The sequence below is a fragment of the Denticeps clupeoides genome, chromosome 14 (genome assembly GCF_900700375.1).
Source record: "Denticeps clupeoides chromosome 14, fDenClu1.1, whole genome shotgun sequence".
Taxonomy (NCBI): Eukaryota; Metazoa; Chordata; class Actinopteri; order Clupeiformes; family Denticipitidae; genus Denticeps; species Denticeps clupeoides.
Window position 1 is genome coordinate 14305853 of NC_041720.1, and position 13663 is coordinate 14319515.

Here is a 13663-nt window from a genome sequence, read left to right on the forward strand (position 1 = left end):
GTGGTTTGTAGCTGCTGTCCAGCCGTCCTGTAAATAGTGCGATGCTCCAGAAAAAGAAAGAAAGAAGGAAGAGACTTTCCATCCTTCTAATGTGTAATAATATAATGCTATAATAGAACAAAGGATTATAATGAAGGTGGCTTCCTGCTGAGTCAGGTAGCAGCTCCACGGAAGACCCGGAGAACAAACAGGCCTGCAGTTTATATACTTTTAACACTATTACACACGGGATCAACACACGAGAAAAGATTAAATGTACAGCTACCATTCAAAAGTTTTAGGGGAATTAAAATGTAAGAATGTCCTCTTTGTTGTTGGGTGCATTATAAAGTCGTCAAACGGGTGAAAACTCCAGTCCAGACACTGTTCAGGTTGGAAAAGTTTGTGAATTATGGGATATCTGCCCTGCTCCTTACTTCATTGATGATTAGAAACATTTATTTTAATATTTTTATGATATTAGCAGAGCTGAAAACAGAAGGACGTGTTAAAGAGGCATTAAAACTCACACCAGTACAATATCTGGTGCAGCAGCACTACATTTTTATTCCAAACTTGGACAATGTACCAAGTTATCAGCCACATTGAGAAAAGTGGTCATAATAAGAGTCGGTTGTCGGTCTATTGTCCCGCGGCTCCGGTCACCTAGCGCAGGTACTGGCTGGCGTCTCCGGCGCGCACGCTCGCCTCGGGACCGCGCACGGCTCCTCCCCCGCCGCGCTCCCGCGCCGAATCAGAGCGCGTCCCCGGACCCGGACCTCTTCCTGCTGCGGGGCTGCGGAGTTAAACTCGCGCAGTCGGGGCGAGATCTTTATCCCACCCCGCGCCGCGGACAGACACCCGATCGCGCTCGGGTGGCGGGGCGAAACATGATCGTCTGATGCGCAGCCAGGAGAGCCGGAGGAGTGACTTCAAAAATGTCTTCTTCCTCCAGCGAGCTCATTTGCGCCGATGAAATCAAGAGGAGAAGCGCAAGGACGCTGGAGAACCGGGGGGGGCGTCAAGCTGTCAGCGCTGGACTCGGACGAGCTGCCCATGGAGGGCGCGACCTCGGCCGCAGCCGCCGACGCGGGCCGGACCGAACTTCTGGACTGCGCCCCGAGCTCGCTGGCCTTCTCCCCCGAGCAGGTCGCCTGCGTGTGCGAGGCGCTGCTGCAGGGGGGCAACGTGGAGCGCCTGGCCCGCTTCCTGTGGTCGCTGCCCCAGAGCGACCTGCTGCGGGGCAACGAGAGCATCCTGAAAGCCCAGGCCAGCGTGGCGTTCCACCAGGCCCGGTACCAGGAGCTCTACTGCATCCTGGAGAACCACAGCTTCAGCCCGTCCAACCACCCGGCGCTGCAGGACATGTGGTACAAGGCGCGCTACACCGAGGCGGAGAAGGCGCGGGGCAGACCGCTGGGCGCCGTGGACAAGTACCGGCTGCGCAGGAAGTATCCCCTTCCACGGACTATCTGGGACGGGGAGGAGACCGTGTACTGCTTCAAGGAGCGCTCCCGCAACGCGCTGAAGGACATGTACAAGCGGAACCGGTACCCGTCCCCCGCCGAGAAGCGCAACCTCGCCAAGATCACCGGCCTGTCCCTGACGCAGGTCAGCAACTGGTTCAAAAACAGGCGGCAGAGGGACAGGAACCCGTCCGAGGCTCATTCCAAGAGGTGAGTCCGACCTGCGGACAGACCAAGTTTGTCAAATAAAGTAAAGTTTGGGCTTTTTTTTTTTTTTGGTTTTGTCCTTGTGTAAAGTCGGGCGCCCGGGCGACCTTGAGGTCAGTCTGTGAAGGACGAGGTTCATTCGGGAGGAGGGTGAGGGTGCATGGGGGGGTGCGGGGTGCGTCCGTCCTGCTCCTTTTATTTCGCTAACGAACGTGTCGATCAATAAAAACAAACAAACAAACAAACAAACAAACAAACAAACAAGGCAGCCAGTTAGCGCCGCGTAACGTCGCCGCGGCCCAGAGACGCGCTGAGGGACACGAAACCGACGACCCGGCTTAACTTTATCCAGTCCGACCAGGAACTCCCGACTTTTTTTTTTTTTTTTTTGGAGGAGGAGGGGGGGGGGGGGGGGTGTCGGAATGTTCCTTTCGTGTTGCGCGCTTCCCGGGTGCCGCTGTTTTGAAATTCGAAGCGTTTTAAACGATGTGTCATTTAAAAAAAAAAAAAAAGAATTTGCGCACCTAGTCGTGGCCCTTGGACAGAAATGCGAAAAATGCATAAAAATATGTATTTGAACGCAGTCCTTCAATATTTATTGTCAGAAAGAAACTAGACAAATTCTCCTATAACTGCAACCTTTATATTTTTATATATATATTTATGTGCCTTTGAAGTGAAAGATTTGAGGTAAAATAATGTCAAACAGTTATTTCTTAATCATATTTATCTGATCTGCTATTTAATTAACATGCCCATGGTTAGTGTTTGTTTGCGGATTTAAAGGCCATTGTCCCCAGTCGTTATCTGTCGCGCTGATCTATTTACTATTTTTCCCGACGCTGGCGGACCGCCCCACGCAGCTCGAGGCGGGGGGGGGGGGGGGGGGGGGGGTGGTGTGTGTGACCTCTCTCTCTCTCTCTCTCTCTATATATATATATATATATACACACACACACACACACACACACACACACACACCCTATTCTTCAGCTCGTCACCAAACCCTTCCCCACACCTGGCTGGCATTACAGCTCAGCTCTGAAAAGAAGGGGTGGGTGTGGTGGGGTATGGGGGTGGGGGGTGGGGGGGGGTTCGGAAATGCCTACCATTTGACAGCACCCACAAATGTCAGTGTCACGCACAGGCCCTTCAGCAGCCTGGCTGGCTGTGCCTTGCTTTTATCATAAATAATAAATCTCGCGTCTCGTAAACAGTGGAGGTCAAACGGTTTCCTTTCTTTCTATCTTTCTTTCTTTACTTTCATCTTCTTTCCTCGTCCACGTCAGGCCCCATCGCTCGTTGCCCCACGCGTATTCGCGGTACAGGCGGAAAGGGGGGGGGGGTTCTGGACAGAAAGGTCCTTTGTGCGACGTGGGCAGCTGTCTCGGCCTCTGAAGTTACCCTTGGAGGTTCCTCTTTGGCAGCCGCATGACAAACAAAATCGCTGTACTATTATCACTTTTAAAACAACTTCTTTCTAAATATAGTCAAATTATGGACAATGGCTTTTAAAAAAATGAAAATGAAAAACAATTGCTATTAAAATTAAATAATAACACATTTATAAATATGTGTCAATATAAACAAACAATACATGGATTATATATGGTTTTTAAATCCCGGCATATGGAATTATTTATCTCCTTTAAAAGTATATTTTACTGCTGTTTCTGTGCCAGTAATAGCCTAATGTTTTGGGCTTGTTTGTTAGGGGAAGGTTTTGATGGTAGGCAGAAATAGATCTTTGGTCAGTGACTTGTCTGTCTGAAGAAGGTGACCGTATCGGCTTGAAGGTGGATTTATTGATCTGTGATGGACATACATTGACCTCGATATTCCACCTATGCCACTGAATTCAGTCATTTTTGGGATGCAATTGCCTTAAACAATTATGTACTTCTGGACCCCTTTCAGCGAATCAGATGGAAACCACAGCACAGAAGATGAGTCCAGCAAAGGCCAGGAGGACCTGTCTCCACGCCCACTGTCCAGCAGCTCAGCTGGCTCAGCACAGCATGGGAACGGAGCCCAAGTGGTCTTCTCAGAGGTTGGCACCACTGTCATTCAGCAGATTGGAGACGTGAAGACCCCCAGCAGTCTCACTGGAACAATGGCCTTCAATGGCGACCTGTCCAACACCAACTCACACTTTCTAAACGGCGGCTACATCAACAACAGCGCCCTTCTTAACGGGCTGGGCACTGGCGGGCACTTCCTGACCTTTGACCACCAGAGGGCCCATGGTCAAGAGAGGCTGATGGGTGGTACCTCTTACCCTCCCTTCTCCTTGGGGGTACCCGAGACGGCAGGCGTAAAACTGGAGGGGATGCAGGCCATGGCGTCTCACCCGGAGGATGGAAACGTCTCATCCGTGGTCACCTTTGCCTCTTCCATGTCGTCGTCCTCCTCTACGTCTGGACCGGCTCACCTTAGCGGCTACAGCGTGGTCCACGTCCCCGGCGCGGAGTCCAACATGAGCCTCCCCCCACTCCTGCTACCACCCTCCTCAACACCACCCTCGCACGGTAAGTTGCTAATGCAGTAATTACACTAGTAACGCGCGGTGGGGAGAAACTCTTCGCCGTTATTACTATTTCGGGCACAGTGACGCTGCGACTAGCCTTGCGCTAACAGCTACTGTTCGTGCTAACGACCTTTCTTCAGCATTTCACTCCACATCACTCAGCATAATGGAAACGGGCGCTTGACGAGACCCATTGTCTCCTTCTGGCACCAGACTGACGCGGGCTTGTCAGGCCTCGGCTAATTACGCCATTACCGCAGAGGCGGTATTATGACAGCGGCTTTTACGCAGCCAGACCGGCCCAACAATCCGGGCCGCCTCCCGTCACCTCACCCCAAACCTGCTGTTCTGCAGGGAACAGTCAAAGGTTAGCCAGTAAGGGACTGTTCATTCCGTGTTTTTATGTGGCGGCGAAGCAATGACTGGAAAGGGGTGACCAAGTGGCAGCCTTCCCAACACTATCCTCACCTCCTCCCACCCCTAACCGCTCACTAATGGTTCTTTCCATGAATATTTTATGGCCACATCAATAAGAGCGCAGTTGGCCGTACGGCGCGGGGCTCACTCCACTGTCCTTTTTCTTTTTCATCCTTTAATATGCAGTTTATGGGCCAAATAAAAGCGAACCCACCCCTGGCTGAACCTTTGATTTAGAAGGAAAACAGTTTAGCCCAACAGTTCAGCCATGACAAAAAAACATATTAAAATCTTTTAGCCAAAACCATTTTCCCTCCTTTTTTTGGCTCGGTTCATAATTTTCACAGACAAATTAAATACTTTTCAATGTAAACATGTTGGGCGGCCAGCACCACGGTAAGATTTGGAAACGGACGTATGTCTACAGCAGCATGAGGGACCAGACTACATGCCCACAACGTGGGGTTCATGCTACATGACCGGTGGGGGTCACATACTACACATATCGTTCACCCCCGACTGGTCTGGTGGCTCTCCAGGACAATGAGAAGAGTAGCAGTAGCCTAGTGTGCAACACAGTCTCCTATGAACCAGAAGACCACAAAGTTGCAGGTTCAAACCCCAGTTTCTACCACTGTGTCCCTGAGCAAGACAGTCGCACCAGGGGGACCGTCCCTGCTCTGAATAATGCCGTCTGCTGTGTACCATAAATGTAAAATGCACGCGTCACTGGCAACATGCAACCGCGAAACGAAGTGACGTGACAAAATGACGACTGCCGACCTCAAAACAAGGCTATTAATCACGCGACGGTACCGTTTGTGACTTTTTTTTAAGCAGACGGGCTTGTACCTCAAGGTATGGTTCATGCAGGCATGGGAAATCCACCAGGAAAACCGTGCTTGTTTATCTTGAGCAACATAGGCCAAGGCCTTGCGCTCCGTGATTATTTATCCATCTTTGCATGCTTAATAGAGGGAAATATCTGGCCGGTTGCCAGCGGAGGCACGTTCCAAGAATCACATTCTAGTCTTACCAGGAAATTATGCGGAAGTGCTCTCTCTCTCTCTCTCTCTCTCTCTCTCTTTTGTGCGTTTCTAGTGCCACGTACGTTGGGACAAAGGTGTTTGAAAGGCGGGAAGAAAGCACGAAAGAAAGCGCTCCTTTTGCTATCCGAGGAGAAGTTGTCGCTTTTCGCCCGCCTCCATGTCTTCTCTCTGGGGTCAGCTCTTATGAGCTGTGAGAAGAGCGGCGCTTGCCAGAGCGCTGCAGAAGAGCGGCGCGTAATAAACCCAGATGAGGTGACAGGCAGGGCAGTGGCAGAGTGTGGGGTTAGCTCGCGGTTACCTCCGTCCTTCCTTCCCTCCCTTCCTTCCACTGCTCCCTGACCCATGTCTTCTTTCTCGGCTCTCTCGACACAGGCTCCGCCCCCCTGGGTGCCGTGGCGGCCGGCGACCCGCCTCCGCAGCACAGCCCCCCCGTCCTCTACACCCTCACCCAGGCCGTGAAGCAGGAGCCCGTGGAAGTGGGCGCGGTCGGGGGCGGCTACTCCTACCCTGCAGAAATGTCCCTGGACCAAAGTGCCCATCTCGGCTACACCGCCTCGCTCTTCCTGTCCTCCAACCTCGCCGCCCCTTCGCCCAGCGCCGCCATCAGCTCCGAGGAGCAGGGCCACCACGTCCAGACCCACGTCGTGCACCAGGCCGGCGCGGGGGACGGGGTCCTCCCCTCGGACTACAGGGACCAGAACGCTCCGTTAGCCCTGCCCGAGGCCCTGGAGCCCAGTGGCGCGGTGCGGGCCGTGTGCGGCGAGCTGGAGATGGAGGGGAAAGACCTGGCCAAGCTTCAGACTGTGCAGATGGACGAAGACGGAAACCACCTCTGAGCCCGGAGCCAGCACCTCAGCATTACTAAAGGAGCTGTGGAGCCGGTCCCTCCGTTTTTATTTCCCATCCCCACTCGCTCCTCAGAGCAGAAGTCAAGCCGGGAGGACCGCTGCCTGAGACGAAGCCCGCCTCGCGACCCGATGGCTGCAGAATGTAAAACGGGGTGCACTGAGCACGCCGCCTCCCTGCCCCGCCTACCAGAGACGCATAGCGAGGACGTAGCGGTGACTCGAAGCACCGCGTAGCGAATCGCGAGGTGAATAAACCATTTTAGACGTGGTACTAGACAGGAGAAATGTACTAGCGCAGCTTTTTTTTTTTTTTTTTTTTTCTCGTCTGTTTGTTTGTTCCTCACTATCAAAGCACAGATTTCTGTTGTCGTTGCTGTAGTTTGTTGGGTTGGTTTATGAATTTGTAGGGTTTTTCGTTTTTTTTTTTTTGCGGGGATGGGGGGGGGGCTGAAAGTAATGTGAAGAGAACCTCCTTTGGCGCTACGAGGACTGATCTTATAGCTGTTGTTTTTTTTGTGATCAACCGAGTTTTATGCAAATTCCCTCACTGGAATGACAAGCACCCTCTTAGCCCTCAAGGCAACTGGTCTTACGTGCCTTTATCACAGAGCTAGAACGCCTAGACAGATAGGACTAGAGACCGGATGTAGCGTTGAGAGCACTTTTTCGGGAAGGAGTGGCAAAACCCGGAGTGCAGAATGGTAGCTATTTTATTTTTATTCATGTTTTTTTTTTTTTTTTTTTTTTTTAGTGTGTGGTACACATTAAGAAATTGTTGTGGACTGTTCTGGACACAATCTAAAAGTTTTATACCGCTGGCCCTGTGTTTTGCTCCTTTGGCGTAACGTCAGAAGCACACGACAAAGATCTTTATATGCACTGCTCCTTTGGCTAGAGTGTACTTCGAATTTGCTGAAATGACTTGTACCAAATATGAGCCACATGCATAATTAATGGGACTGTAAATGCTTGAAGTATCATGATAATGTTTAGAAACAATAAGACCTTATTTTTCTAAACCCTTCACCCCCATTAAATCTTTATATTTGTACAGATGTAATCAAATAGCTACTTTTGTTGGGTTTTTTTTCTTCTTCCTGTTGCCCTTTTGTCTCGACATCAGGTCTTAAAATTGAATAAGAAAAGACGTGACATCACCTGAAATGAATCGCTCCCTGATTCCGAGCTGAAGGTAAGTAGGCCTCACGTGTCAGTTCGATGACAGGTCTGACGTCAATTCCGAGGAAACTTAAGACGGTGTTCATTTAAAGGGATTACAAGTTGGACCACCAGTAGGCCCTGGCTATAACTGCAGACATTACTAATGCATGGATCTGTGCGTGTGCGGTAAAGGCAGCTACACGAAGCTCAAGTTCGAATTCTCGCCCTGGGTGTCTCTGTGATGGTTTGCCAATGCCTGGCAGCTGTGAGCCCCCAGTTCGGCTTCCAGAGTGTCATGTGTGACTTCAGTAATTAATCAAGATGAAGGTCGGGATGCACTGAGACAGAAGGCTGGACCCCCATGCTGCCACCTTTTTAAGGCTAACCGCGAAAATTCACGCTGACCTCTGACCTCAGATGAGGCCGTGAGAGTGGGATTTTAAGCCAGCTGAACAGAATAGAATAACAGGAGAGGCAGTCGGCATGGGAACGTTTCCTTCATATGACGCATAAGTACGCCCAGGCCTGTGACTCGGTGTTGAATAGCGGCCCAGGTAGAATTTACACACACACACACACACACACACACGTAGAGAAACACACACACAAAAGAAAAGAATAGAGGGGGAAGAAAGACTCACAGGTAGAGCTTCTATTGTTACCTGTGCATGGGTGACCCTGTCGCCTAGGGCACCAGATTAGCTGATTGCCAGGTATCGGGTGGCACCTCTTGGAATATTGAAGAGTAAGAAAGCGGCATTGTTGTGGGCTTTGAGGGACAGACCACTGGCCAAAAGAAAAGGGGGACATGTGGTCTCCGTGTCTCCCGGCTCGTTTTGAGCCCTGGTGCCATTGGGCGGGATATTCTGTTTATTCTCTGCACTTTTCCCTAAGGGGGGGGGGGGGGGGGGGGGGGACGACTGAGATGAGACCTGCCAAGCTGCGAAGAAACAACGCCGCATACGGACGCTGCTACTAGCGCGGGCTGCTTTCCTCACATCAACTGTTAATGATTGGGCTAAACCAGAAAGTGCAATTTCTAAATAAAGTTATACGCTGATTATTGATTTCTTGGCTAAAAATGTTAGCATTGTTTGGGTTGATGCACCAAAACTCTGCTGGTTTGAGGTTCATTTGTTTCTAAGCTTTTTCGTAAAAAAGTTAAATAAAATAAAATATACAAAACAGATTCATTAACAGACATCGACAAAGCTTAATGCAATGTTACAGTAGGACCAACACCTTCTGATGCACCTAGATGCTGTAGGTGTTGGCCACTGCTTCTTGAATCTCTGCGACTGGTCTCAGCTCCACTAAAAAAAAAATTGGAAATGGTTTTGTAATAATGAGTGAAGTTGGGTTAACGACTAATTGCTGCTGATAAGGTTCCTCTCTACACGTCTGCAGATATTCCATCATTTACAGACATTTCCATCTACAACATCATGAACGTCTGCACTGGAGTTTCCGCCCATTTTATGTCTTAATGAAGCACACGATTGTTTCCCATTAAAAAAAACAGTCCTGAATGTCCCTAAACTTTTGATAGTAGTCTAAATTCTACTCAAGACACTTTTCCATTCAACTGGTCCTTTATAAATCAAAAAAGAGACCAAGAGGAAGTCACTGAAGCAGCCTGACCAAAATTGGCAACCCTGCCACAGTTAGCCATAGCGGCTCAGCACTTTCTTGATGCCCAATAAGAAAAAGCAAAAGGAACAGTCCGCGCTTGATGTGCCCCCATGCACTAAGACTTGAACAGACTCCAAAACAGCCCCGAAGGTCAAAAGATGGAAATGCTCCCATCACAGTGGGCCTAGCCTTTCCTGCTCTCCCGTAATGTGCCAGAAGAAATGATTATGAATATGAAGGTACTCAGACACGTATGGGCCTTTACTTTGCCTCCTCGCTTACATAAATTAATTCTGCTAAAGGTAGCTTAAAAAAACATGACTCGAGAGAAGAGGATCTATTAAGGAGTCTGACCTCTGACCTTTCTGTGGGGTTTCAAAGCCTGACATTTAGTGCACCACAGCAGATTGTGAGCTGCAGGTAATATGAAACTCCTTGTCCGTTGCCCGAACCCCCTCCAGCCCCGCCCACCCCCAGCCCTCTGTTCTGTGCTAATGTGGGGTGAGGGGTCAATGGGACTAGCCAGGTTCAGAGACCCACCACGATTCGCCGCTCTGGCTCCATTTCCCACAGCAGATGGCAACAGGCACATATGTACAGTTATACATACAGAAAATAATGAGATGACATGTTCACACTAGAAGTATTTTGCAACTCTGGCACACCAGATTCGTGTTTGATACAAATTTGGTGTACGTGCTGCATTTCATTTGGAATTCGGGCCTGGATTCCTCCAGTGGGATGTGATTACGTAAAAATTGCAAATCTCCTGACAATCTGTTTTGAGTTATTCTCACCATGTTTTGTCTCAGCTTGCAGATTTTCTTGCTGTCCCCAAGGAAGCCAGCTCACGTTTAATGAACATTTTGCCAGTGCCTCAGATAGAAGATGGAGGATAGTTGTCTCATTTGAATAAATCATTACATGCCCTTGAAAATATGGCCGTCAGCAGATCAATGAGAATATGCTGTTTCTGGGAGGAGGCAGGATGGGTAATGGACACAGGGCAAAGAGATAAATGTTCCTCGTCAGACACACCCTCTGTACACCCTCACACACACACACACACACACACACACACACACACAAATAGGGTTTCAAGATAGCCCTGCTACAGGACAGAAGGGTTCAACAAAATATATAATACTAGAAATAACAAGTAATATGCAGGTAACCCCATAACGTTTCCGTAATATAATATAATATCATATCATATCATATCATATCATATCATATCATATACAGACTCACGCGAGATAATTTCAGTCCCATCAACCAGTGTGACGCGGCTGTACACATGACCTCCGAACCACTAGAGGTCACTGTGGGTCTTTGTGAAGCAACTGAAGGGTATTAATAATTGATCGTGACCTTGTGTGGTGTCACATGCACCACGTGAATTCCTCCAAAACGTATCAAATGGTGTTTGTACCATAAACAATTTACAGCCAAATGAAACCTTAGACCCCCAATAAAAGTCATAAAAGAATTTTTGAAAACCATATAATATTATAAGACCCACACTATGGAAAAGCGGAGAAAGGGCGGAACAAAAACACGAGCACTATTAATACTGATGCATAAACTGATCATAAAAAATAGAAACTAATTGACTCTAATTTTCCGTATGATTTATATTGTTCTTTTATTTTTTTTGTGCATGCTCACACATAAATCCTACATCAAAGTCTTGACTGCCAAAAGTGTTCATCTTTCACGACACTCTTCATCTCAGAGAAGGGTTCTTTACAGAGAAAAAAATAGTAAAAATCGAAATACTTCTATGCACAGTAACGAATAAAACCCTCTTGGACTGAATTAAAAAAGAAAAGAACAAGATTTATGGCGAAATTCACATTCTCGTCTGTGAAACGGGTCATATTTAAATGTTCTGAATAAATGAAGCATATTTCAGGCGACATTTTTCGTTCCACCCCTGACGTCCGACTGGCATCATTTTCCGAGGTGCACGCTGTCATCACCGCATTCACATTTTATTCCATCCCCATCCCCATCCCCATCCCATCTTCCCGAGAAATTCCCAGCTCGATCAAGTTTCCTCTCTCGGACTCGGGAGAAGAAGAAAAAAACGACGAGGATGAGGATGACGATGATGATGTTGATGCCCGCCATTCTGGCCATAACGCGATTAGAATCAACGTGCGAACGATTTCTTGTTTAAAGGGGGCCGAACACGCGCGTCTCGGCCGAGACCCCCCCCCACCCACCAGACGCGGCAGGATGTCAGGAGGCCGGATCGAGTTGCCCGTAACCGGGTTTGGCTCGATTGTTTGGTCGCGTGTTTTGAACACTCGGCCCGGCCGGAGTTAATGCGCTGCTCCTCCTTCTGGTGATGGTGATGATGATGATGAGGATGATGGTGGTGGTGTTTTTTTTTTTTTTTTTTTTTTACATTTCTTTTCGAGTTGCGCGTAACCGCAGCCCGATGTCCGGAGACGCGCTCGTTAGAATTTAATCTCGTTACGCCACCGCGTTCACTGTAAACATTCACACACACACACACACACACACACACACACACACACACACACACACACACACACACACACACCGAAAAAAGCCAGGTATATTCACGGGGATTATCTTTATTTCGTCACAACATTTACCGAAATACCGCGGTAATCGGCGGTAAACTTGTGGCGGACACGCCCACCCTTCAATATCCCACAATGCAGCTGAATTAAAACGTTCCTCCGTCCTTTTTCTCCAAGTGGATTCTTTTTTTTCCACAGTGAACAGACCTAACTGGAAGCGTGCGTGTAGGGTCCGAGTGGGGCGCAGGAGTGTGTGTGTGTGTGTGTGTGTGTGGGGCGGGGGGTCTCGCCAGCAGCAGCAGCAGCCACATCTTGAAGTGATCAGGGCCCTGAGAACGGGGCACGGCCCTTTGGCTTCTGGGCTTTTGAGGAGGAGGGGGTCGCGTCGCAATGTGGCGGAGACATTACCGACCGCAACCCGAGAGCCGTCAATCGCCGTGCGCGCGCCCGCTGCCGGGGCGGGGACCCCCCGCCACCCCAACACCACCATCACCACCTTCCTCCTGCTGCTGCTGGGGGGTCACCGCATACGCCGAGTTTAATTCAGCCAAAACCAAAAAAGGGCTAATTAGTTTGTGGCCCCTCCCACCCCGGACCGATGAGAAATAAATACGAGCAGCACCTTTCATCCTGCTCCCTCGTTCTCTCTCTCTCTCTCTCTCTCTCTCTCTCTCTGCTGCAGTCAGATAGTTCATCTGTCTACGCACAGGAAAATAAAATCATTTTTATCATTACTATTATTTATCGGGTGTCCGCATTAATAATCATAATAATTATTACAATAATGAAATCTCGCTTTCTTCATGGCCGAAGTCTCCACGTTTTTTTTTTTCTTTCTTTCTTTCTTTCTTTTTTTTTCTCGTCCGGGGCGCAGTTTGGAAATGGAGGCCGCGTCTCGAATTAAATTATAAAGAGGTGCTCCATTCCGGGTGAGCGATTGTGCGCTCCGAGTCGCCCCGGTGTCACGTTGCAGATTCGGGGCGCAGATAAAGAAACGCGATCCGCTCCTTAAAATGGCGTCTGGGCAGCAAAGAGCTCCTCCGAAACACAGAACTCATTTACTAATGCGCCGGGCTTGGGTTTCACTGTACAGAGAGAGAGGGAGGGAGAGAGAGAAAGAGAGAGAGAGAGAGAGAGAGGTGGGGGTCATCCCAGTCTCTTAAGAAAATAATAGGAGGGGGAATTATAATAAAAAAAAATCGGAGCTACATAACGGGTGTGAAAAGGGCGCGAGGGGTCGTGAAGGTTCAGGCCCTGCTGCTCCTCCTCAGACAGATTTTTTTATTATTATTTTTTTTTACAATCGTTCCCCATCTCAGGTCGACACGTTTTTGTCTTTTTTCCCCCCTCAATTAAAAGCACATTTAACGGGGATTTTTCGGTCCAGATTATTCCAGCCAAACGTGGAAAACCAAGGTGCGAATTCAGATTTGATGTCATTTTGTGACGCGTACGGCTGCACCACCACTGAGAAGAGCTTTCTATTCTGCCGCGTTTTCGAATCAAATGCCGATTTCATTTTGAGATGCGCGAAGAGGGGGTCAGAGGGCACAGGCCTACTGCTTCCGGTGGCCAGAATTTTCCCAAAAAAAAATAATAATAATTTTGCAGATTGTTGCGTAAAAGCCATAGCCTAGAGGGGGTGTAAAAAAACGGAGACCCCATAGTCTCAGTTACTCTAATTTGCCATTATTTCTGATGAAATTCATATTAAAAAGGCATGTTGTAAATTGGAACACGAATTTGAGCCTAAAGGGGGAAAGAGTGACATAATTCTTTTGGAGGTCTTTTTATGTCCCCCATTTGTTTTGCGGCATGCACA

At 48.8% G+C, this 13663-nt stretch overlaps 1 protein-coding gene across 1 annotated transcript; it reads left to right on the top strand.

Moving 5' to 3' along the window:
• Nucleotides 1-752: 752 nt before the first annotated feature.
• Nucleotides 753-7553, top strand: six4b (SIX homeobox 4b). The gene is given in 4 exon segments (XM_028953528.1): nt 753-992; nt 994-1655; nt 3570-4180; nt 6018-7553. Coding segments are annotated over 4 exon segments (1812 nt in total). The 5' UTR covers nt 753-917; the 3' UTR covers nt 6482-7553.
• Nucleotides 7554-13663: the final 6110 nt, after the last annotated feature.